Source organism: Olea europaea, unplaced genomic scaffold, assembly GCF_002742605.1.
Source record: "Olea europaea var. sylvestris unplaced genomic scaffold, O_europaea_v1 scaffold563, whole genome shotgun sequence".
NCBI classification, from domain to species: domain Eukaryota; kingdom Viridiplantae; phylum Streptophyta; class Magnoliopsida; order Lamiales; family Oleaceae; genus Olea; species Olea europaea.
In genome coordinates, this window is record NW_019263964.1 from 336,902 (window position 1) to 364,180 (window position 27,279).

At 33.1% G+C, this 27,279-nt stretch overlaps 1 protein-coding gene and 1 pseudogene across 1 annotated transcript; both read right to left on the bottom strand.

The window, feature by feature from the left end:
- Positions 1-1,369: 1,369 nt before the first annotated feature.
- LOC111389107 (mitogen-activated protein kinase kinase kinase 1-like) lies at positions 1,370-11,070 on the bottom strand. The gene is made up of 9 exons (XM_023013961.1): positions 9,833-11,070; positions 7,766-7,850; positions 7,518-7,580; positions 6,079-6,236; positions 5,621-5,693; positions 5,431-5,490; positions 5,116-5,220; positions 2,728-2,955; positions 1,370-1,733 (listed from the first exon to the last, which is right to left on the bottom strand). The coding sequence occupies exons 1-8, from the start codon at positions 10,798-10,800 to the stop codon at positions 2,782-2,784; spliced, it is 1,686 nt and encodes a 561-aa protein (XP_022869729.1). The 5' UTR covers positions 10,801-11,070; the 3' UTR covers positions 1,370-1,733; positions 2,728-2,781.
- A 1,662-nt stretch (positions 11,071-12,732) lies between these two features.
- On the bottom strand, positions 12,733-23,627 carry LOC111389120 (annotated as a pseudogene).
- Positions 23,628-27,279: the final 3,652 nt, after the last annotated feature.

Below are 27,279 nucleotides of genomic sequence, written 5' to 3' on the forward strand. Positions count from 1 at the left end.
TCCTAGGTAATTTCAAATATTGTATTGCAAATTTTGTTAAAATCTGTCCAGATTCAAGTGTTAGATGTAAAGGAATCCTTTTTTCTTGGAAGACTATGGTGCAGTCCCTTCATAACCTGAAGCAGATTCAAGCTTCCTTTTGGCCAGCTGCCTGTCTTTTTAAACTCCAGGAAGGCACCTCACCAGAAGCCTGCTTGTTTTAATGCTCGTGGAAGCTGTGTATTGCAGCATTGTTGACTGTTTTTGTGCAGTTTTTTATTGCCCAAATGGTAGTAAACTTCTGAAATTGGTGCTGTCGTGCTTGGAGCCTCAATTTCAGCCAGTTTGCTTTTTCAAGTTGCCTTCGTCTCACTTGAAGGCTTGACATCGTTAGAAAGTTATTTTTCATTTTCTTGTGGATTCTAGATTTGTGTTCAAGGTTTTGAGCTGCATCAATCTTATTCATATTAAATAATTTAGGTTGTGTTTTTTATATTTGGAACAAAAATTTCAAGATTCACCAACTTCAAAATTTATATGTTATTTAAATTGATTCATGTTTCGATACTTGTTTTGGATCATTGTGGCGTTTTACTTTGAATGCGCGAGTATACCCGAAGTAGTTGTACTCACAATTTTGATCAATATAATTTATTTACGTGATTAAAAAAATAGTATAGATGCTTAATTAGGTGTTTAAGGTTTGTTAATTAATTTATTAAATTAAGTTGCGGCTATGGAATATTCATGTAGTTGGCCGTGAACAATAATCCAATTCGAAATCATGGCTGATTGAACTTTGATAAGATTTGCTTGCTCTTTAAATTTGATATAATCAAATTATTTTCTATCATATTATTGTCGAAATATGACTTTTCCAAAAAAATCATAATCATAGTGCGCATACAATATTAATTTATTTATGAAGACACTATTGTTTAATATTTCTAAAAATTGATGGACAAATTTTCATGGAAAAAACCACTATTTTCCATGGAAAAAGTGTCAATTTTCATGGAAAATAGTGGTTGTCAAACAGATAAAGTTGGAAAAAAGTATTATTTCCATGAAAAATAATGGCTATCAAACACCAAAAGTTGAAAAATTGCAACATTTTCTAGGTTGAAATTTAAGTTAATCAAACACGTGTAATTAACATTTTCCATGTAAATAATTTCCAAGCAATTGAATTACCTGGAAAATATTTTCTTTCCATGCAATTTTCCTACTTGCAATCAAACGCACCCTAAATGTAAAGGAAAACAGTAACATCTCAAACAGAGCTTCCATACAAGGGAAAAAAATAAAAAGCACAAGCAACGCAACCCGAACCAGTATGCATGAATTATACTAATGCAATTTCAGAGCTGCAAAAAAAAAAATCAAATACAGTAATATTCACCAAAGAGCAACCATTAATTTTTTTCCCAATCGAATGCTGTTCTTGCAGGAACAAATAAAAATATGTACAGTGTACAAATATTTCATCCTATACTACCACTCCTGCTGCAAATAAATTAGACTACATACCATACGGCGGAAAAACTACACACTAATAATAATACAAGAATCATGTGGTAAAAGTAATACTTTTTCTTCGATAAGAACATGAAGACAAATCTTTAAAGCAATTCCTTGTGCAGTGAAATAATCCAAAAAGTTTCCAAATGTTGAGTGGAAACCGAGATCTGGTTCACCAACAAACTGCAATCTTGAGAATAAAGTCCCACAAAATTGAAAATTTAAGACCAGAGCTGCAGTGAGAAGGAAAGAGTACTGTCAAATGAGGAAAAGTATGAGCATCCCTGACTAAAAGCACGTTTGCCAGAGCTTAAAAAAAGGTAAATTTACTTTGAATAATTTGTTTAGTTACTGTTTCTTTATTTTTAAGTAAACAAAATAATTACTTTGAATATATTGTTACTTTTCTCACACTTCAAAAATTAAAAAAAAGTTGAGTATTTTAGAACACGCTAGAATACTTGTAAGTAAATTACTCATATTCATAAGTGAACATTAGACAAAAAAAACACGCTCACATTCAAAATATCGAACATTTAACAGTTTCTGGGGATTTAATTTTTTTTACTTTATTATTTCTGTATGCCTGAAGATGTATGGCGAAGATGCAGGTTTCAAACTGTCGTATCACCGAAAGACACTAACAGGGGATTATTCATGGATGTCTTCATTAATTTACAGAAAGGAAGCACAAACGTTTCAGGAGCTAGATATATAGGGGTATTTGAAGCTTGCATGGCTTTCTACCAAGAGCTCACTTAGCAAAGGTTAAGAAGTAGAGCAGTTTTTGTACCTAACGTGTTTGAATGTCCAACTTTTCTTACTTTAAAGAAAAAACAAAAGTTCAATTTTTTGAAAGTAAATCTCAACTTACAGTAAATAACTAGACTATTTTTAACTTTGGCACGTAAAAAAGAATGATATATTTCAAAATATATTTATTTACTTATATCTAAATTCTTGTATCTCAGCCTCATTTGACAAAATATACAAATCATTTATAAATGGTCAAACTTCATTTTTAACCACAAATTTCAATGGACTCACAAGTATTATTCACTTTATCATGTCTTAACCGTTTATAAATTCTCCCCAAATGGAGGCTAAATTGACTTATATGTGAACTATAAAGCTTTCTCAGGTAAACAAGCTCTTAGAAAGCAGAAACAGAGCCATCCCATATCATGGTTAAATTTAGACCTATAAAATTTACTTAATTTTGGTTACCTTAAAAACTTGCTTCTTGAATCCACCGCCCAATATTGTGGGAGATGTCGAGCATCAAGATGATGGAAGTGTTCGCTTCACAAAAGGATGGTCCAAAAGCTGGGCAGCAGTAGGCCGTGCATTTGGGTCAACTTGTAGACATAGGAAGATAAAATCCCGTGCACAGCTGGAAAGAGATTGGGGAATGGGCGGCCGTTCACCCCTTCCTATCCTAAATAATGCGGGCAACTGTTGTACAGAAAGAACATTCCATCAAGATCAATAAGGAAGAATTGCATGATATCTTACGGACATAAACAGTGATAATCATTTATGAGCAATTTCCGGAAAACTAAAGCTCAACATATGCACGAAATTCCTTATCCAACAATACGTGTTCAATAAGCCATCTCTGTACTAATAGGATGTCTGTCTTCTGCCCTAGAAGAAGAGACCTGATTTAGTTCCCATTTTCAGCACTTCAAAGCATGTTCGGCTAACCTAAAAGCAGGTCAAAGTTACCTAAAAGTAATTTTTGGTTTACAAACATATTTGAAAAAGTTATTTTTTTCTTACTTCTAATAAAACACAAATCACTTTGAGAGTAATGCTTACCTTACCATCAAAATAAGGAACTTATTAATAATTTTGATCAATAAAAGAATATTTTTTTAAATTTATTAAATTATAATTTGTAAGTAAAATTTTAAACTTGGATATACATGCTCTAAGCAATTCACGATATTCTTTGTCAACTTCCAGGGGGGAACATCTTGACAAGATACAATCTGAAGTTGACCAAATTCCTAAAAAATGGCAACTTTAGGGTTGATAGAAGTGGAAATTAACATTCATGAGGAGATTATCCTTCACCCTTCTTTCCCATCTCTGTTAGCTGTAATTTATTATATCAATTCATATAAAATATCTATGGAATTTATTTCTCATACTATGAACGTGAACCAATGCAAAATAGATCATAACACGACACTCATCAAATCAGAATGAGTGGTCACAGAAATGAAATGTCTTGGGTATTCTGTATATTATAAATTGTTGAACAGACAAAAACACCTCTAATCTAAATAACACATCACACCACACCTTATGTACCACACCCTATTTAGCCGCTGTTTGGTTTAGATAAAAATAAGATTTCTAGTAGATTTTAATAAAAGTAGATGGAATGTGTTGTTGAAAAATCGTGGGTCCCATAGACTTTGATTTAGATTTCGATCCAAATTTTAAGCTGAACCAAACAAGAGCTTAAGGTTTTGCATACTACTTTCTAGTTATTGATTTTTCATTAAACTTTTTTCTTTGAAGGACGATTTTTTGTGTATGAGATTTATAAAGTTTATCATCTTCTTTTCCAAACTCCAACATCAAATGAATAAAAAATAATTTTAGTAAGTTAATAAAAATATAGAAGATTATTGAAAATAATTCATTTAACTCTTCCAATATTGTTAAAACAAATAAAAAAACCTTATTTTCTATCTTCTAATTAATAATTTTTGTTCAATGAATAAATGTTATCTATTAAAGTAATTTTTATATTACTTGTTATTTTGTAGCTAAAAAACTAATTTCTAATTTATTTAAAGCTGGGGTAATTTATTGCAAGTGATTTTTTTTTTCTTTTCTATAAAAAAGCTTCGTAGAATAGAAAAATATTAAATATACTCCATCCGTCCCATTTATATAAACTGACTTCCCTTATTTTCTTGTCCCAATTATATAGTCCAGTTTTTTTTATTGAGAATGTTTTGTTTTGTTTGTTTACTAATATACCCTCATTTAATTTGCCTAGTTATCATCAATTTTTCCCACTTAATCTTGAAATTGTACAAATTTAAATAAAGGTAAACTAGGAATTTTTTTGGAAAAAATTGATTTTCAATAACATTAATAAAGTTTCTTAATCCGTTTGAAAAACAAAACCAACCTATATAAATAGGATGGAGGGAGTAATTAATAAAAATATATAATTTTGGGTAAAAATTAAACTAGAAAAAGTATTATGTAAGTGATGCAATGAGGAGATTCAAGTGGATGTAAATTTTTGTACGTCGGATGAATGAGGGAAAAAATAATGTTTATAGCAAATGAACTTTTGGAGAATAAAACACAGTTAAAATTGATATATAAACTGTTATGTAATGTAATACAAAGGGTGTGTGATTTGTTATTTTAAATTATAGGTATCTAGGTCTATTTAAATAATTTTTGGCAAATTCGTAATTTTTTTTAGTACAAGTTGGTTTTTGTTACCATAACGTAAAATGCGTCATGTAAAGCATAAATTTAGAAATCCAGTACGTAAGTATAATATCCCCTATATAGCGGGTATATTTTGTAAATTTTCCTTAAACTCTAAAAGTAGAAAAGCAAATTGCTTTCACTTACACATTCCAAATTGAAGTAAGGAAAACGTCGTGTTAGCATCTCTAGGACAGTGCACCCAAGGCTCCATATATCAGCTGCATGCCCATATCCCTGGCTCCTAACAACCTGCAGTATAATTGATAATCAATAATAGGTAATCATGAACAGCTCCATCACAGATATGGTAGCAAATATTTATGTCCATAAAATCAATTTATGGTCTGGACCATCAAGGATCACAAGGAGGGTACACGTGAAAGCCTTATACATACAAATCAGAAACTTGTATTAACTTGCTGTGCAGCTTAAATCTGGAGAAAGAGAGTGAAAGCAAACCTCAGGAGCCATCCAGAATGCAGTTCCCTTGCAAGATTTCACATCATTTAATTTGGTAGCCTGCCAAACACATTATCCACAGTGATTATAAATAAAAACAGTAGCAATTGTGCTCAACTATCTCCAAAACTATAGAAGACAAAAAGGGATTGTAATCATAAAACAAGAGAGGGAGATAAGCAGATTGGACCTTTGCAAGGCCAAAATCTGCAAGTTTGACCGATCCATTTGCATCCACCAATATATTTGCACACTTGATATCTCTGTGAGAGGTGAGGAAAAATTACAAGACTTTAGCATTATTAAGCCCTTGTTTGAACCCATTTTTCACAAAAATGGATTTTGTAATAGTTATTTTTTTGGAAAATGTGCGCTTAAAACGCAGGAAAAAGTTTTGGGTTTACGTGCAAATTATTTATTGGGATAATGTGTGGTTGAAAATAAATTTGAGAAAAAAGGAGTTTTTAGTTATTGGGGCTCAAACAGGGGCTAAGTTTTCTAAACTTAAAAATGGCTAATACCTTTCCATATCAACTAATTCAACATACAGGAATGTAAGTTTTGAAACGCCATAAATCATTTACTGGGAGTTAGTATAGATCATAAAAAGCCAAAAAAAGATTATACAGGGTTGTTTCGATTAATCACCTGTGGACCACATCTCTGTCGTGTAGATATTTCAAACCATGTAAAATCTGTCTGGTATAAAAAGAGACCTGGGAATCTTGAAGGTTATACTTCTGGTAAAGTCTCAAGAGGGAGCCTTTAGTAACCAGCTCAAGAAAGATATAGAGGTTTGATTCATCCTGCAAAAGAAGGCAAAAAAATTGCTTGCATGTCAATGTAATTTCTGCAAGATACAAAATATAAAAGAGTTTGCAAGGGAAGATGCTCAGTGTAGAAATCTCGAAATGATCATAGGCCGAAATTATCATAGCATTATTATGGAATGTTTGTATTTACTTGTATGGTATAATTGTTGATTAGTTAGGAAATATTTTTCTTTCTTTAGTTAGGAAATCACATTCCTTTTTCATCTATTCCCTTGTATTATATATTGAACCATTACTTGTAAGAAATCTATCAAGGAATATAGAATCACTATTTTTCTTTAGCCTATCTTTATGGTATCAGAGTTTGGGTAATCTAAACCCAGCCATCAATGGCGGAAAACACCGTCAATAGCAAAGACTCAATCACCTCTGAATATGCAACCAGCGAGCCTGAAACTACTCCAACCATGAGTTCAATTGGAATTGATAACTCATCCTTTCAACTCACAGTGGAAAAGCTCAATGGAATTCCCGATTAAGCTCTATTGCAATAACAAGGCAACTATCATCTCAGTGAGTCCAATCCAACATAATCGAAACAAACACGTAGAAGTGAATAGACATTTCATCAACGAGAAAGTTGAAAATGGAACTATTTGCGTGATCTATGTCCCTACCAAGGAACAAACAGCGGATGAATTCACCAAAAGGCTACACAAATCTAATTTCGATGATTTCATAAGTTGGATATGATCAATATTTACAATCCAACTTAAGTGCGAGTATAGAAATCCCAAAATTATCATAGGCCGAAAATATCATAGCATTATTATGGAAAGTTTGTATTATGGTATAATTGTTGATTAGTTAGGAAATATTTTTCTCTCTTTAGTGAGGAATTTACATTCCTTTTTCCTTGTATTATATATTGAATCATTACTTGTAAGAAATCTATCGAGGAATATAGAATCACTATTTTTCTCTCAGCCTGTCTTTACTTGGAACCTAACACGTAAACAAGAAATTGAAGACCAGACTAAGAGAGATTTAATATTAGCGTAAAATATTTCACGGCAAAAATATAGCAAAAAAATGCCACAAAGTTCATTGTATTTAGTATTCTATGATCAATCAAATATAGTGCAATATAGATATGCCAGTTGCAAGAGTCAGAAAGGAAAGAATCTCAACATAGCATTTGCTATTGGAAAAATGTAAAATCAGGCAAAATTTTCAGCAAACGCAAGAGCACCAGTCAACATCAAAGAAAGCAAGAGAGAAAAAACAAAACAAAAAACAGCCAAGTACAAATACCTTTGTAGCACCATAATATCTGACTATATTTTCATGTTCAAACTGACTGAGAAGATCAATTTCCTAAACAAATCAAAAGAAATTTATGAATATAAACGAGTAAATCAAAAGAAATTAATAAAGAAACAGCAAAAGAGTTAAAAATAAGGTCAAGAATATTGATTCGAGTCAGTTACAGAGCCTTGGAGGCAGAAAACTAGTACTTAATAGCAACGTAGCAATGAACAAAAAACTTGAGGCTGCTTAACCTGCTCTAGTTGGATGATACTTTGCTTTCCCTCCTCCCCTTGATCAAGCAAAGAAACTTCCTTGATAGCAAAAAAGAATCCACCGCTGAAACATAGCAAATATATGGGAGAGTTAGCATATCATCACTCACACACATAAGTGTTTCAGATCCTCCATATCATCTAAACTAAAAATGGCATCCACACTTCACAATATTGTGCTACACTTATAAATTATGATAAAATAATATTTCCTTTTCTATATTTGAATTCTTACGTACATACATGTTGATGGTCTGGCAATATTTGATAAAAATGAAGTGGCGAAGGGAAACAAAATAACAGGCAGTTAGATAGAACAAGTACAGAAAAATCTCAGAGAGAGACTAGAATAGAATTCTTTACATATGAAAGATTTGGCAAAGAAAACTTTAGCAAGATTTAAGACCACTACTCCTAGATGAGATCACATTCACCTCATACTTCCTTCCCTCACTTACAGGGTCACACATACATAGAGAACTATATAGAAAAATCTCTACACTCCACATCCTGAATGCCAACATTACTATGCCTCTTTGCTCAGTGATATAGACAAAAGTTTTCTTAGAGCTGTAAATAACAACAGCAAACATTATTGTAATATTTAGCTAGACCAAGTGACACGGCTATAACCCCATGTACTACAAACTCCTTGGTTGTAAGGGATGAAACAAATGATGATCCAGAAAGGTTCAAAATCGAGTTTCATAAAAAGAAAACAGAATTTTATAAAACGAAAAGAATGCATTCGAAGGTATAATTCTATTTTCACCAGAAAGTTCTTAATAGAATGTAGTAAATTAACGAAAAAAGAAAGTTATTACTGTAGATCATCTAAACTAAGTATTCATGAAGTCCAGCAACACATGATATGAAGTTATACACCTCTCGAATTAGCAGAAAATATTACTGAAGTCATCCAGACGTTAAGAAGTTAGAAGTTCAAACTAAATTATTAAATAAAAAAACATTTTTTAGATTTGACCTCGGAGTCCATGGCCAAGATGGGTTCAACTAAAAGCAATGGAATTTCTTAATTTTTATGGGAAGAACTTTATATTTCCAAACTATCAGTGAGATCATTTAAAATTAACCCCATAGCTATAAGTGGCTCTACACTCTAACTGTCTTCTTATGCAGAATGCATTTAATACATTCTCCTGGTCCTAGCTATGATATCAAACATTCCATGATTTCATTCTTTCAACTATTAATAACAGTGCTGAGGATACCAGTAGCATGGAGCCGAGTATATGTAATCATAAAAACATTTCACTAGGAATTACGCGTGTTTAGTATCATGTTAAGCCACTTTGCAGAAGCTCACTGCCTTAAACCTGAATTTTCCTATAGCAGAACATTAAGCAACTTTGTAGCAGCTCATTGACATACATAAATTATTTTTTCCATACAGGAACTCCTGGACTAATTTTAGGTTTTGGCAAGAAAACAGATGATATGGATCAAAGATAAGTAGGGATAGAGAGAATTTCAAATTTTTAATTTATTGGGTGAACAAAGAATAATAGAAATTTCCAGACAGCTAGGAAAAGCTTTGAGGCCCTGTAAACCTCTATGTCTCATTTAGCAAAACCCATTCAGCATATAGGATTTAAAAGGTGCTCCTATTACATCAAAGATTCTAGAAAGGGAAGGAAATTCTTAGTCCAGCTCATCCCAAACAAAATAACATACAGCTAACCACACCTTGAATGATCTATGGAACACTCAGGAATATATATATTTGGAAAAAATTTAATAAGAAGAAACCATGGCTACTTGCGTGACAAGTCGATTGTAAAGCCAGAGCATCAGTAATGCAACTGGATTTGTATTGCAATTTATCCCTACAAGAGTAGAAACAGGTTTTTCATGGAAACTTATATTCATAGCTCCTCACAAAAATACAAGTGATACCTCCACTCTCAACTAAGTCGTTCTCCCTCCTTTTATTTCATTTTCACTTAAAGTTTTCAAATAGTTTATAAACCAAAAGCCAGTCAGTTCTAATAGCATGCATACACACTAATCATTAACAGCACTTACTCAGCAATTCCTTCGTACACAGATCCGAATGATCCACGACCCAAGAGCTCACCCTTCTGCCAATTCTTAATAATGCGTCTAAATCTCCCATTGGGTGAAATATTAGATGTGGGCTCCGTCGTAGTACTTGAAGAATCATCATCGTTTGAAATTGTAAACGATGGCGACTCTGAGAGCATTACATTCTCACTTCTCATAACTATCCTTCTCATATTATCCTCCTCTCTATCTTCCTCTTGCCCCTCACTCCTCCGAATTAAGCATGTGTTTTCTATCACCGGCAATGACAGCGCAGGCACTGGCGCCAGAAAGGGTGGCCGCACACCCTTAATAACATTTCCACAAAATTCATTCAATGCACTGCTTCTATTTTCGCTCAAAATTTCATCACTTACCCTTGCTCTATCTCGTAACCTCGCTGCTAATTCGTCAACACCATCACTGACTCTGCGTTTACCACTAAAACCCTCATTTTTCACACTAATAATTGCATCATTTATCCTACAACCAACATCATCAATAACTCCATCATCAATATTACTTGTATCAGCTTCTATTTTCCGATTAACCATATGAGGAGCAGAAGAGGATCGGACCTTCATGCTCTCATATTCCGCCTGAGATATCCCAAAATCATCTATTCCAGAAACCCCCAACGCATTGCAGATAATTTTAATTTCACCATCAATCCCGTTAATGCGAAAGCTCTTCTTGTCACTGTACAATTCAAGCGACCGAGTACGCAGCGAAGAGTCCTCCGATGAGCAGTACGACGAAGACGATGATGAGGGCGTAGAGGGACATAAGTCGTAATTGATGTTATTATTGGCGTTCCGGCGCTGGAGTCTAGGCAGCAGCTTCTGCTTGGTGGCAGCTTTTCGGCGGCTTCCGCCGGAACTGGAGCTGGAATCCATGCTCGTTCTGTTTCTCCCTGAGCTATGAATTAAGAATTTCTGTATTTGATGCATTTTGGTAGGAATCTAAATCCATGGAAAAAAAAAAAAAAAAAACCTTAATTTCAAAATTTATGAGATTTCTTCTTTTTTGGGGACTTCTGTTATAAGATGAAGATGATACTCAGATATTAGAGTTTGTGGGTGTGGGTGTGGGTGTGGGTGTGGGAGGAGTAGGCGGAGAAAACGGGCAGAGGAGGCGGAGCGAAGTGAAACGAGGCGTCGGAGAGAGAGAGAGACAAAATGGAGAGCCAGGCAGGAGACTTGGAGTGACCCGTGTTTCTCCCACGGCTTCTCCACGTAAATAGAATTTGTTTGAAATTGATTTTTTTTTTTTTATCTTTTTTTTTTTTTTCCTCCACTCATTTTAAGTTACTGGTTCTTTAAAAAATTAATTTTTTCATTTCTTCATAATTTGATCGGTTAATTAATTGAAGTATTATTAAGCCCTTATTTAATAGAAATTAAAATTTTAATTTTAACCTAATTCAACGTCAACCATTAAATTTAACCATATATTTTATAAAACACACAATTTTTCAACCACATATTTCATTCTTTTTTTTTTATCAAAATTCATTAAAAATCTAATTTTAATACCACCGAATATGAGCTAAAAATTAGCTTTTGAACTTCTGTTTTCAATTGAATTGCTATTTCAACTTTTAGACTCTATTTGATAGTAATTTTTCACCCTAAAAAAGTTAATTTTTTAACCGTTATTTCATTATTCTAATCGTCATTTTTTATTTCTTCACTCACATGTGGGATCCACTTTTTTCTCTAACGATGAAAAAATCAATTTACATAATCACTACCAAACAGACCCTTAATATCATTTTTAGTATATTGATTTTGTTTTATGTCATATAACTTTTTAAATTAAATAGACAATATTTAAACGGTAAGAAAAGTAAAGAATTATTTTAAATAAAATAATTAATAGCATTACTAACAATTTAAGAGTAGTACAATCGACCCTTGTTTGATAATTGTTGATTTTTATCTAAATTAAATCTGAATTCTAATCTATATCAAATAAGGGCATAATTGAATTAAAAGATTAAAATAATAACAAGAAAAAAATAATTAAAATTTTTCATTAATATTGACAACTGGATGGTTCATTGGGTTTGAGTGCTACTGACGTCTCAAGCGGAAGTCAAGTGCCTCTGATTCAGAGGGATCATTGGGCAACCCCTATCATAACAATGAAAGTTACTTGGCATCTATTTGATTTGGACACTACATTTGTTTATTTCATTCTTTAAAATATATTTTTTTCCCTAAATTCATTATCAATCATATAATCTTTCAAATAAAATAATTTTACCCGCACATCAAACTTTTTACACAACAAAAAATCTATCTCTCAAAAAGTCCATAGGCCAAACCCAACTCGATCCATACTAGGCCCAAATAACCAGGCATGTCGAAAAGAAGCTACTGCAGATGAATACTTCGTGAATGGCAACAATTATGAGACCACAAGTCACGAAACTACCATTTGATGGTTATTATTTGAAAAAAATAATTTTTTGAAAAGTATTTTAGGCAAATGTTTATTTAAAAGGTAGGGAAATGAATTGGATTTATATACAAAATATCTTATTGTGTCAATGTGTGATTAAAAATGAATATAGAAAAAAGAATTTTCAAATAATGTCCATCAAGCGAGGGCTAAAAGAGCATCCAAATATTGCCTACATATGCACAGTGCATTTCTACATGAGCCTGTTCGGTAGTGATTATGAGAATTAAATTTTTGACCATTAAAGAGAAAAATAGGTCTTACCTATGAGTGAAAAAGTAAAAAAATGATAGTTGAAATAATTAAATAATGATCAAAAAATTGATTTTTTTAGGTGAAAAATTGCTACCAAATGGGGGCTATATCTTCACCAAGAGAATCGGAGATTTTTGTTACCTTAATCATTCTATAATTTCTCAAAATGAAAAACTGGCCACCTCTTTGCCTTCATCCTCCTCCACGGCATCTCCATCATCCTCACTAGACCTCTCAACATCTTCGTATTCATCTTCATCGTGCATCAAGCTTGCACCTTGATCCTTCAAACCAGTGTTCAATACCACCGATTCTCCGTGGTCTTCTCCATCTCCTTTCTTAGATTATCAAATGTGTTCTTCCTACATTCTTCCTCCGACTGTAGCTTCTTTAATCGTCTCTTATCAAGATCAGTCCTGTAAAGAGAGAGTGCAAGATTGGCAAGATTAAAGTTAACTTATGTTTCCTAGCATGTTTGGAGTTACTTTCTTCAAGAAAAATCGTGCATTTTACGTTCCTGTCAAAATAGATAGCTTATTTCCAATTTCAATCAATAAAAAAAAATTTAAAACAAGCTTATTTACTTAAAAGAAAATTTTTAAGCTTAACCAAACATGCTCGAATTATATCTGGGAATATAGAAGAAGAAATATGCGGCAAAAGCTTGGCTATTTAACTATACAACATTGCCAAAAAGAATTTAATGATTGGACAGGCTCATTCTTGTAAAAATCTACTTATAAGTTCCATGTACTCCTCTATGCTTGCTTCAATGGCATTAAAGAATACATCCATCCTAGCACCAGAAATTACAGATGCCCCAATAGATCTAAAGATTCTTATAGAACTCCTCCAGTACCAGGGAGAGGCTTTGGGTTAGAGTAGGCGTATAGAGTGTTGGAAAAATGAGTAAGTGGCTCACTTTTGGCAAAATTTTCGTTGGGACCCGTTGGTCCAATTTGAAAGCTCAAAGTTGATCCATGTTCTCCTCCGTGAGAGCATTAAAATCATATATTTATTTGCCAAAATTGATGAATGGATGAATGAGAAATTGGAGCTCAAAATTGACCTTTAAAAGATGGTTTATGTGGGAAAAAATTGAGTTTATCCCACGTAAAAAAATATATATGAAAGCAATAACCACTTTTAAATATGGTTGCACATTGAAAGCGTGTATTCATGTATAGTATAGAGGCTCTCCCCACGTGCGCAGGCAGGGGGTGCAAATCACGGACAGAAATTGCCTTTGGACTTTGATCTTGTATGCGAGCACGACTTGCGTACATGAATGTCAGACCGAACGGAGCAAAAATTGGCTCGTTTGGAGTGTCCAAGTTTTGCAATTTTTTACTTTCTCCAACTGGCCTTTGAGTTTTTGAAAACTGTCAAAACTCGCATAAATTGAAGCAACTCCAGTGTTTATTGCTCTGGAGTTAATAGGCAGATTTAATCTTATATTAAGTCTCATTTCCAGCAATTCTAACCACGAGAATACACACCAGGAAATTACTTTCTGCATACACACAAAAATATTCTGTAAATTAGTGTTGTCTACATACATAATCTGTTGCATTTTCAATTTTGTCTTTTCGGTGATATTGATCGAATACAAACTCAATTCACCGAAGTATTATCTGTGATGCTCAGATTCTATGGATTTTACCATTGTATCCTGAAAAATAGATGTTCGGATTAGACCTCAAGCACTTATGATGAGGGGGCGAATCTGTTTTAAAGAAACTGTGTTTACACGGGCCTCGGGTTGAAAATTCATCTGCTATTTATTTATTTTGCTATTACACTTCGCAATTTATTCTTACAGATTTATTTATTTAGCATTTATTCGTGTGATTCATATAATTTGCAGTTTTATTATGTTATCGTTTTATTTATGTTTATTAAAAATAATCTACGTTAATTTCTATTTACGTTAAAAATAAAAATCTAGAAAAAATTATTGTAATTTCGGTATGTGCAAGTGCAAAATCGGTGTGTGAAAATACGGTATATATGAAATGGGTAAAATAATATGTGCAAATACAATTAAAAGTATATACAGTAGGCAGCATATACGGTAAGCTGCAAATACGGTAGGCAGCATATATGGTAAGCTGCATATACGGTAAGCTGCATGCAAATACGGTATGCTCAAAATCAGTATCTAAACTACATATATGGTATGTAATAATCCGATTTCATTAATACCACTATATTCCGACAAATTTAAAACTGATTTCTAAGAAAAAATTGGTTTCTTATACTGTTAATTTTTAGAAACTAATTTTTTTTGTTTGACTTTCAGAAATGGCAAACGAATCGACCAACATGGATGTGACCCAGACTGTGCCTACTAAAAATCAGGCTATGGGCTCTGCTGTGGCTTAAGGGCCAAGCTCTGTTGTAGCTCAAACTGTGGCTAAATTGCCAAGTCATATTGTGAGTCAAACTGTGGCTCCAACAACTGGTCATACCGCTAATGTTCCGGTTAATCATGAAGAAAAATCGGAGAAATTCAATTGCTTGAATTTCAAAAAGTAACAGCAGAAAATGCTATTTTACGTGACCACTTTAAATCTTGTGAGATTTTTGACTGAGACTACTCCAAAACTCAATGAGGGTGAGGGAGATGTTCAAGCAATCAATGCACTTGATGCTTGGAACCATTCGAATTTTCTTTGTCGAAACTATATTATGAACAGCTTAGCAGACACGGTATACAATGTGTATAGTACTATGAAAACTGCTAAGGAATTGTGGGAGTCGTTGGATCGAAAATATAAAACTGAGGATGTCGGAGCTAAAAAGTTTATTGTCGACAGATTCTAAGATTATAAAATGGTGGACTCCAAAATAGTTATCAGTCAAATGCAAGAACTCCAAGTGATTCTTCACGAAATTCATACCGAATGGAAGATGTTGATTGAAACTTTTCAAGTGGCTGCAATTATTAAAAAGTTTTCCCCCCCGCATGGAAAGATTTCAAGAATTATTTGAAGTATAAACGAAAGGAAATGAACGTTAAAAAACTAATTGTTAGATTTCGAATTGAAGAAGACAACAAGAGTTCTGAAAAGAAGTGGTTCAATCCTGGTATGGCTAATGCCAATATTGTGGAGCATGGTCAAAATAGTAAAACCTACAAAAACAAGTCTGGGCCATCCGGTGGCAAAAAAACCAAGCAAGGACTGAAAGGTAGAATTTATAAGAAGAAATTTCAAGAAAAATGTTTCAATTGTAACGAAGTAGGCTACAAGTTTTCAGAGTACAGATTGTCAAAGAAGAAGAAAAAAGCAAATGTGGTTGATTACATGGCACAAAATGTGTCAAAGCTGAATCTCTCAGCCGTCATTTTTAAAGCGAACATGGTCGGTTCGAACCCTAAAGAGTGGTGGATTGACACCGATGCTAAAAGACATGTGTGCTCTGATAAAGAGTTATTTACAGCGTTCGAAGTAATTGAGAATTGGGAAAAGTTGTTTATAAGAAATTCAGCAACTTCTGAAATCAAAGGTCAAGGAAAGGTGGTTCTGATGACAACCTCGGAAAAGGAGCTGACTCTCAACAATATGTTGTATGTGCCGAAAATTCTCAAAAACCTAGTGTCCATGTCGCTTTTGAATAAGCATGATTTTCGCATTGTATTTGAGTCGGACAAAGTTATTATGTCGAAAAGTGGAATATTTGTCGGAAAAGATTATGTTTCCGATGGTATGTTTAAGCTCAATGTAATGATTGTTAAACAAAAAATGAATAAAGTAAACTCTTCTACTTACTTGCTTGAATCTTCCAATTTGTAGTATAATAAACCATGACATGTTATCTATGATACTTTGCGAATACTAGTTAACATGAATTGCATACCCGAGTTTCATATTAATTCCAAACATAAGTGTGAAACTTGTGTTGAGACAAAATTGGCAAGGTTATCGTTTAAATCAATTGAACGGAACACAAAATCACTTGATTTAATTCAAAGTGACGCATGTGACTTAAAACTTGTACAAACAAGAGGTGACAACAAGTATATCATTACTTTTGTCGATAATAGCACCAAATACTGTTATGTGTATTTGCTAAAAAGTAAAGATGAAGTTATAAATAAATTTGTTCTCTATAAGAATGAAGTTGAAACTCAACTTAATAAAAAAATTAAGGTGTTAAGAAGCGATCGATGTGGTGAATATGAAGCACCATTTGCTGAATTTTGTGCACATCAAGGAATCATATATGAAACCACTGCACCTTATTCACCGCGACAAAATGGTTTTACTGAACGAAAAAAATCATAATTTAAAGGAAATGATAAATACAATACTAATAAGTTTTGGATTATCTCAGAACATGTAGGGAAAAGTTGTGCTGTCAGTAAATTACCTTTTAAATAAGGTGACCTAAAAAAAATAAAAAAGACCCCTTACGAGTTATGAAAATGAAGAAAGTCTTCCTATAAATACTTACGAGTGTGGGGTGTCTTGCTAAAGTGGTCGTTCCAATACCAAAAAAGGTGAGGATATGGCCAAAAACAGTAAATTGCATCTCCATTGGCTATGCACACAGCAGTCGTGCTTATCGGTTTCTTGTGTATGATTTTAAAATCTTAAACATACACAAAAACACGATATTAGAATCAAGAAATACTTCATTCTTTAAACATGTATTTTCGTACAAGTCCAAAGAAGACGTAAATTCCTCCAAACGAACATATAAGACTATAACTGAAAATAGTCATGACGAGAACTAAAAGAGGAGACTGAAGTTAGATGTAGCAGACGGGAAAGGACAGAAAAATCGTATGGTCTTGATTTTCTAACCTGCATGCTAGAAAGTAAACATCAAAGTTATTAAGAAGCTGTGAATCCCTCAGAAGGATGCCATTAAAAGCGAAATAAATTTCATACTACAAAATCATACATGGGAGCTATGGATCTTCCTCTAGGAAGCAAACTATTAGACTACAAATGAATTTTCAAAAAGAAAATGAGAGCAGATGGAACTATCGAAAAGTACAAGGTCAGATTAGTAATAAAATGTTACAAACAAAATGAATGCCTTGATTACTTTGATACATATTCTCTAGTGATGAGAATAACATCTATTAGTTTGATACTTGTGATTGCCGTTTTGTGAAATTTTGAAGTACATCAAATGAATGTTAAAACTGCATTTTCACATGGAGATTTAGAAGAAAAATGTATATAAAACAAGGGTTTTCTTCATCAGGGTAGGAAAAGAAAGTTTGTAAATTTGTGAAATCACTATATGGCTTGAAACAAGCACCCAAACAATGGCATGAAAAGTTTGATAACGTCATGATAGAGAATGGATTTAAAATCAATGAATGTGACAAATGTGTTTACGTCAAGAACACTAAACATGGTTACATCATTTTGTGCCTTTACATTGACGACATGCTTATTGTTGGTAGTGATAATAAGATGATTGAATCCACTAAAAACATGTTAAATTCGAGATTTGACATTAAAGATATGAGATTAGCTGATGTTATACTTGGACTCAAAATCTCAAGAACATCAGATGGGCTTGTTCTAAGTCAGTCACATTATGTGGACAAAATTTTAGAAAAGTTCAATAAGGATGATACTAGCTTGGCTAGAATATCGATTGATACAAGTGAACATCTGTCTAAAAACAAAAGTGAAAGTGTCTCTCAAGTAGAATATTCGAGGGTTATTGGAAGTCTAATGTACTTAATGAGTTGTATAAGACCAGACATAGCCTACACAGTCAATAAACTGAGTAGATACACGAGCAATCAAGGAGCTGATCATTGAAAATGAATGGTAAGAGTACTAAGGTACTTAAGATATACTTCTGATTATAGACTACATTATACCAGATATCTAGCGGTCATTGAAAGATAGAGTGATGCATATTGGATATTTGATATAAAAGACTCAAAGTCCACCAATGAATATGTGTTCACATTAGGAGGTGTTGTCATATCGTGGAAATCCTCTAAGCAAACAGTTATAGCCAGATCTACGATGGACTCTGAGTTTATAATTCTAGATAAATGTGGTGAAGAGGTCAAATGGTTGCGCAACTTCTTAGAGAATATTCCAAGATGGTCAAAACTTTTGCCAGTGATTTGCATATATTGTGATAGTCAATCAGCAATAGGAAGGGCACACTGTAACATGTACAATTGTAAGTGTAGACATATACGTCATAGACTTAGTAACATAAGAAAACTACTCTCAACCGGAGTTATCACTATTGGCTATGTAAGGTCAAAAGGTAACATTGCAGATCCGCTAACTAAATAGTTGAATAGAGAGTTAAGTGGAATATCATCGAAATAAATGGGACTTAAGCCCTTGGATGCCTAAGTCATTACAAAGAAAACTCAACCTAGTTGACTGGAGATCCCAATATCTAGATTTTCAAAGGAACAACTTAATTGTAAAGATTTAATAAAATTACTATGGGATGTTACCTCCTATCCATTCCTATTATGTAACAGTGATGCTCATAAGAATGAAAGATAAGCAATTGGCTTTTAATGATTTTTATGCATCGAAATTCGAGCCAAATAATGTGGGTTACTTGTAATAAGAAATCACCTATGTGAAAGAGAAATAGGGCAGCTTCTAAGAGAATCGTGTGGGGCTCAATTCTTAAGAACTCTCATATAACCAAGCATATATTCATGACCAAAACGAACATAATAATGAAAGCTAAATTATGTTAGGAAGAATCATGTGTGGAGTATATCATCGTTTACGTAAACGGCAGAACAGTTCAAGGACAACACGTCTACTGGTCAGCTAGTAAAGTAAATATTCTTTTATAAGAGAAGGTTCAAAGGATAATACTTACCTATCCTATGCAGGCTTCAACCGTTGAACTTTATCACGAAGTCTTATATCTCACGGTCTCGTGTCTCTCCCAATTTTCATTTATATGGGGATTGTTGGAAAAAATGAGTAAATGGCTCATTTTTGGCAAAATTTTAGATGGGACCCGTTGATCCAATTTGGAAGTTCAAAGTTGATTTGTATTCTCTTCCGTGAGAGCATCAAAATCATATATTTACTTGCCAAAATTGATGAATGGATGAATGAGAAATTAGAACTCAAAGTTACCATTGGAAGATGATTTATGTGGAAAAAAAATTGAGTTTGTCCCACATGGGAAACATATGAAAGCAATAACCACTTTAAATATGGTTGCACATTGAAAGGGTGTAATCATGTGTAGCATAGAGGCTCTCTCCACGTGTGCGCGTAGGGGGTGCAAATCACAGACCAAAATTGCCTTCAAACCTTGAACTTGTGTGTGGGGCAACCTACGTAAACGAATGTTGAACCGAATTGAGCAAAATTAGCCCGTTTGAAGTGTCCACATTTTGTAATTTTTTGCTTTCTCCAACTAACCTTTGAGTTTCCAAAAACTGCCATAAATTTAAGCAACTCCAGTATTTATTATCATGGAGTTAACAGACTAATTTAATCTTATATTAAGTCTCATTTCCAACAATTCTAACCACGAGAATACACACCAGGAAATTATTGTCTGCATACACACGAAAATATTCTGCAAATTAGGGTTGTCTGCATACATAATCTGTTGCATTTTCAGCATCGTCTTGGTAGTGATATTGTTCGAATACAAACTCAGTTCATCGGACTAGTATCTATGGTGCTCAGATTATACGGGTTTTACCATTGTATCCTGAAAAACAGACACTTGAATTAGACCTCAAGCACTTACGATGAGGGGGCGAATCTGTTTTTAAGAAAACTGTGTTCGCACATGCCTCGGGTCGAAAATTCATCTGCTATTTATTTATTTTGTGATTACACTTCGCAATTTATTCTTGCAAATTTATTTATTTAGCGCTTATTTGTGTGATTCATATAATTTGCAGTTTTATTATGTTATCGTTCTATTTATATTTATTAAAATTAATCTGCGTTAATTTCTGTTTATGTTAAAAATAAAAATCTGAAAAAAATTACTGTAATTTCGGTATGTATAAGTGCAGAATCGATGTATGAAAATACGGTATGTATGAAATGGGTAAAACAATATGTTCAAATATGGTTAAAAGCATATACGGTAAGTTGCATGCAAATACGATAAGTTACAAATATGGTAAGCTTCCTGCAAAATTGGTATATTGCATATACGGTATGCTCAAAATCGGTATCTAAACTACATATACGATCTGTGATAATCTGATTTCATTAACACCACTATATTCCAACATAGAGTGATCAAAATCTAGTGCTGTATGAAATACCTCAAAATCTTCCATCCACTGCACTCATAGAATTAAAAGAACCACAGTTATCAGAAAAGGGGAGAAAATAGGCTGGCCAAGAAAACGTATAATGAATGATGAATTCATGAAAGCATGGGTGTTAGGAATGTAGAAGTGTATTGGATTAAACATCAATCACTGAAGAAACTGAGAAAAGAACCAGCAGAAACTAATGTGACTTCAAATTTCAAATCTAAAAACATAATCATGGCATAGACTTGCCACGCTACATTTTGTTCAGATTTGGAAAACGAACACATTCATCCCGATAAGATACAAATAGAATGCAAAGATTCCATGTTAATATCTGTGAATTCTCACAATAGAACTGTCAACTTCCAAACTTCATCCTTTTAGTAGTTTTGCCTTAAAATGAAGAGAACCTTCTGAACATATTATACTTATGACCCACATTGTCTTGTCTCCAACATTGGATAAGATAAATAAATAAACATTCACTTCTATATAAAGTATATCATCTGATTATATGAAGCTAGCATCTTAAAAACAATGAAAACGGATATAGGCTAATGAATTTGGAGTTTGTGTGAACTGCGAAGTTTCGACTCACAAGTTGATGTTCTCCACTCAAGATTCCACAGAGAATAGGGAAAATAGAGAAATGCACTGATGATGCTAAAGAATCCATGCTAGAATTTATTAGAGCAGCAGAACAGTATAGAGCCTATCTGGCTAAGCTTAGTTTATTTTTAAGGAAGTTTTAAATAAGTAAAATGACTTTTTTTACACAAAAATAAGAAAAATGTAACTTATTCAAATGTGTTTGGGAATAAAAATTTTACTTATTTCTAGGCTTAGCCAAACATGCTAGGTAACCGTGATGATCATTGTACCCCCAAAACAAATTGATGTTGTGCTACATCTGTCTTGTTGAATGCCAAAACAACTGGCAACATTGTCTTGTAAAGGATACTACAAGCATATAGCATATTACTCATAAAGGTAGGACTTGCTGATCGTGGCGTGTCAACAACATAAGCAATGACAGTAGGAAATGTTGATGCAAAAGATTCCGTTATGTTAAGGGAATAAATATCATATCGATTAAATACCGAAATATTGACCAATTTAAATAGATCTTGGACACTCCTCTTAACAAGGTTGACCTTATTAAGATGGACCCCAAGTCTTAATATGGTATCAGAGCCCAGAAAACTCCAACGAGCTATTCGATCCGATTAAATATCAAAAATGAGCACACTGATTTCAAGATTGATCTACTAAAAAAGAGTCACCATTTTGCGGGGACATATTAAGGGAATAAATTTCACATCGGTTAAATATCGAAATATTGACTAACTTAAATAGATCTTGAGCCACTCCACTTAACAATGTTGACCTTATTAAGATGAACCCCAAGTCTTAACACGTTATAATTGCTCCAAAAGCAGACCAAGTAAAAATCTCAATTTGGCTAGGGGTGTCAACTAGAACATGATCGAGCTGGTCTGCACTCTTTTTTATTACAGATATGACCTGCATACTAACGCTATTCAAAATTATTTTAAGAAAGAACTGAGAAGGCACTCTCAAGGATGAAAAAACTTCACGGATTAAAATTTATGTACATGGTGGAAAATGAACCATTAGCATAACAATGACCAGAGGCAGACCATGCTCGAGCTTTCTTAGAACATGAGGATTCCAATTAGGCTTGACCTTTTCGCATTTGCAATTCTTTTTTTTTTTTTTTTTTTTTTTTTTTTAACTTCTTCACTAACCAACTTCTTTGGACCCCATTAGTAGCAGCATGTGAGAGCGGATTGTTGAGCTAGTCTTACTCAAGAAACTAAGATAAAATTTAATGGGATGATTACAAAATCAATCTTGATCTATGATGCACCAATACGGACACGTGTCAATAAAAATGTACTGACAGACACATCATCGACACGTTGATTGAATTCTTTAAAATTCTTCATTTATAAAGTATAAATTTAGTTTTATACTTATTATTAATTTTTCTAATTGAAATATTTTAACTATGAGCATATATTTGTTATTTACTAATAAATTTTAGTTAAAAATATATAATATTTCAAATAAGAAAAGAAAATGATCATGGTAGAATGTTCGAGGATTGTCATTATTCAACACGTATCAGATAAATGTCGGATATGAACGAACAAACTACCCAAATTGAAGTTTCCGCGCTACATAGATCTTGATCTAAGAAGATATGATGTCATGTTATGATCAGACAAATCGTACTCCAAAGGGAATGTATAAGACATATTTATCGTTCTTGGCGGTTAAAATAAAATTCAAATGATAATGTAGGAAATTTACACAAGCTACAACTTTTTGTGAAATATGAAGATCCCTATCACGTTAAACAATGGTTGGTGTCATTATAAGAGAGATTAAAAATAAAAGCCAACCTTTGCTATTACAAGATGCCTAAGAAGAAACCCCAAAATTTTTTCAAAACTGAAGGAATCTTGTTCATTCAAATGAAGAGTCCAGACCAAGGACTTTGCAAGCCAGGTTCTAAGGAAACTAGAGTACCTCAGCCCCTTGAATACCCCAGTTCGAAGATAAAATAGGCTTCTTCTTAAAGTTAGAGGATGTTTCTGCTATATCTAGTATCTCCGTCGATTTAGAGAAGTCTTCTTTCTCTTTACTCCTCGGCTTCAAAGCAGATGTAGGTAATAACATAAAATTTGGAAAAGAAAAAGGAGAAAAACTAAAAACAAGTTAATATCAGATAAAGGCATTTTAGATTATGCAATTTACCTGACTATCCATTTTCACTAATCAGCTAGTGTCCTCTCTCACCTCCAAATTGATGTTCACCTAAACGAGTGATTTTAGCATTACGAAACATAGAAATTTCCATTCATCCCAAACCAACGGGAGATAAAGAAAAAAGTTGGAGATCCCGGGATAAAATCTCGGGATTCAGTCCAGGGGGCCGAGGTGCGATGTAAAAGGGGCGGGCCCCGCATGTGTGAAGATCCAGGGTCGAGGTGGCAGGAGCTGAAGCATCACTCGGAGAAAAATATGAAGATCCAGAAACATCAAAAGTTCTAAACGTACTGCTTATACGAGAAACGTATAATACCAATAATTGCAGCATCGAATTTTCTTTCTCAATGAGAATTTGAGTAGCTTGGCTATGCTTAAAACTAAGTAAAATTCACTTTTAAGACTTCTTGAGTTCAAACAGATTAAAGTTACTTTTTCTTACTAAAGCAGAAAATTTTGAAAGTAACTCTTGTCCTGATATGAAAGTAAGCAACTTTCTTATTTTCTCTTTAAATCAATGAGAACATTAAAAATGTAAACATTTTAAGCTCCATCAAACCTGCTCAATATAGCGACCAAGAATTCGAAACGCTGAAAATCAGCTTCAGCACTCATTGAACAGAAAAAAGAGCAAAATACCTATCAAGTAACACATATACATCTCCTACATGTATTACAGCATAAATATATCTAGAACAGTTGGGAACCCTAATAAAACATTCAGACTTCAATAAAAATGCAAAAATATAATGTTGATTTTAGAGTAAAATCTGGAAATCAAAAGGTAAAGTTAATTCCAAATACAAATTGTAATACTACAGTTTGGCAAACCAAGAATACACAACCGGGAAAAATAAAATTCAAATACTGATTAACCAGTTATCTCAAACAGATGGAGCGAAATCCAAAGCACGTAGAAAAAATAATGTTATATGGTAAGTGTGTTTTTCACACTAATTTAACGCCTAAATATGTTTATAATTGATTAAATGAACGAAATTGTACTCTCATGATAAGGTAATATTTGCTTTTGGGGGTCAAAAATCATCCAAGGGATGAGACAAGGCAAAATTAGGGAAAATGGACTAAAAGTGTCCAAAATTTGTGAAGTTGGGGACCCAAACAAAGGCAGAAAGTAGAGGACTCGTGATGCAATTTTGGAGGATGTAATTGAAAGATAAGTCAAAATCTGGGATCAAATTTTACAAATTCAAAGTTGAGGGACCTGACATGTAATTATTTGAGGAACTAAGCTGCAAATGGGGATGTGGTGCCGTGCAGTGGCATCGCGCCGCCACACTGTATGTTTTGTTACAGAACCAGGGCGCCAAAGCTCCCCTTTCCAGTGCCATGGCTACGAGAGAAGGGCTTGTTTGCCTGTGTTTGTATCAATTTTGGACCATCTTGCAATTATATGACATGATTTTTGGGCCTTTTAAAAGGCAAATTTAACTACTTTCTCCTCATTCTCATCTTGCCACACACACCCCAAAAAAAAAAAAAAAAAAAAAAAAAAAAAACGTTTTTTTTTTTTTTTTTTTTTTTTTCCCTTTTCTTTTTTTTTTTTTTTTTTTTTTTTAACATAAATTTGTTTTTATCTCCTTTTTTCTTTTTCTTTTCCACTTTCCTTTTCATTTTTTCTTCCTTATTCTTTTTCTTGGTGATTATTGGGGCAAAATTTAAGAGCACGTGGATATAGGGGTGTAAACGAGCCAAGTCGAGCCAGCTCGCGAGCCGAAACTCACGGCTCGTGCTCGGCTCGAGCCTTTTCAATACGGGCTTTTTTTGGCCCGAGTCGAGTCGTGTTTTGGTGTCTTTTTTTTTTTTTTTTATTTTTTTTTTTTTTTTTTTTTTTAATATTTTTTTTGATCATCAACACTATATTTGATAGGTTTGACTCTTACTATAGTGTTTGGATTGATTAATTCTATTTTTGCCTTTTTTGTTATTTTTTTTAAATTAAACGGGCTGGCCCGTGGATTCACGGGCCGACCCGGGCTCGGGCAATTGCCCCCTTTTGGGCTCGACCCGAGCTTTGGCTCGGTTGGTTCGAGCCATGGGCCGCCCGAGCCACCAAACCTTTTTGACATCCCTACGTGGATAATACATTTGGAGGAGAAAAATAGTTGGGAAAAATCAAGATCAAGCCATCAGAACCCAAATTCAAAAAGGGTTTAATCTTCACTCTTATATTTTCTTCATTATTGTTTCCTATTTACAATGTATTGTATAAAATATTCTCGTTTTTATCACTTGTATAATATGGGCTAGTTATTTCTATTAGGATTTATGGTTCAAGTTTAATCTAGATTTAATTAATTTCAATGTTTGCTATTTAATATTAAATTGCTTGTTTCATTGTGTTTCTACTATTGTTCTTATTGCATTTTCATTTATGTAGCAAATAAATGATTATGTGATTTGTACCTCTTTCGAAAGAAGGTTGTGCATGTTAGACCATATAGTAGAAACCTTGATTTGTGTAGGGGATAGAGATGTACTCATAACCCTATGTGATCTATTGAGCTATTTTCACAAAGAGTTAATGCGATTGTTTGGTATTAATCGACATAAAGATATAGCAGGTTAAATCAATCAACTATGATTAATTTCGCTCGAGAGAGACAATTAATTAAAATTGGAAAATCGGGTCTAACATCGTAAATTAGTAATTTATTAATTGACTTGTGGAGAAATTAATTAAGCGACATTTAAACGAAACTATAAATCCCATCCATGTTTGCCTCTAAAATTCCAAGTTTTAATATTTTCTTATTTTTGTATAGTTCTTAGTTATTTTCTCATTTTCACAATCATAATATTTATTGTGTGTGTTTGTTTTTATTGTTAAAATTAAATTGATTAAAGCCGTGTAATTGAAAGTATACATTTCTCGAGAGATCGACGATCCGAATTTGAAAGGTCCACTTTATTATTTGAAAGCGATTCGTGCACTTACGACTTGTACTTTTAGCGAACATTATACTCTTTCTCTATTGTGTTTTAAAGAAGGTATGTTTCTTTATTTTGAATCTAATATTTAGATAAAAATATGCTACTATGTGGGGGCAAGCGAATAAATTATATTTTATTTATTTTGAATCTAATATTTATATTTTTAAACCCCCTTTAATGCTTTTCTTTAATAATTTAAAATGTGTGTGTGTGTGTGTGTGTACTGCTGTCTTCTGACTCTCAAACGGGATAATGAGTGGCTTGTACTGGAAAAAAGTTAGGTTAGTTCATCTTTAGGACAAACCAACTTGGGAAGTACCCCACTTTGACATCCCTAAAATGTGGGGTCTAATTTGAATGGGTTAAAAATCATTTAACCATCATTTGAAAATGATTAAAATTTAGATTTTAATTTATATAAAAAACAACCATTAATTTTAAACACATATTTTAAGAGACTTGCAATTTTTAAATCATATGTTTAATCAGATTTTATCAAATTATATTAAAATTTTGATTTTAATCCTCATCGAATAGGGGCTTAGTTTATTTCACTTTGATTCCCAAAATTCTTTTATACAAAAATAGTAAATGAAAATTTGCCAAAAGTATTGATTTTCTCTACTAAAAGAATAAAAAAAGGGCTTTAGAAATGATGAGACTTCAAAAATAAGAAGCATTTTTGCAACCTAAACAA

Coding starts and splice junctions, on each gene's coding strand:
- LOC111389107 (XM_023013961.1), bottom strand. CDS start 10,800: ATGCATCAAATACAGAAATTCTTAATTCATAGCTCAGGGAGAAACAGA. Junction 7,851..9,832: donor GTGTACGAAGGAATTGCTGA/GTAAGTGCTGTT, acceptor GCTATGTTTCAG/CGGTGGATTCTTTTTTGCTA. Junction 2,956..5,115: donor CTTACTTCAATTTGGAATGT/GTAAGTGAAAGC, acceptor TCTGTACAACAG/TTGCCCGCATTATTTAGGAT.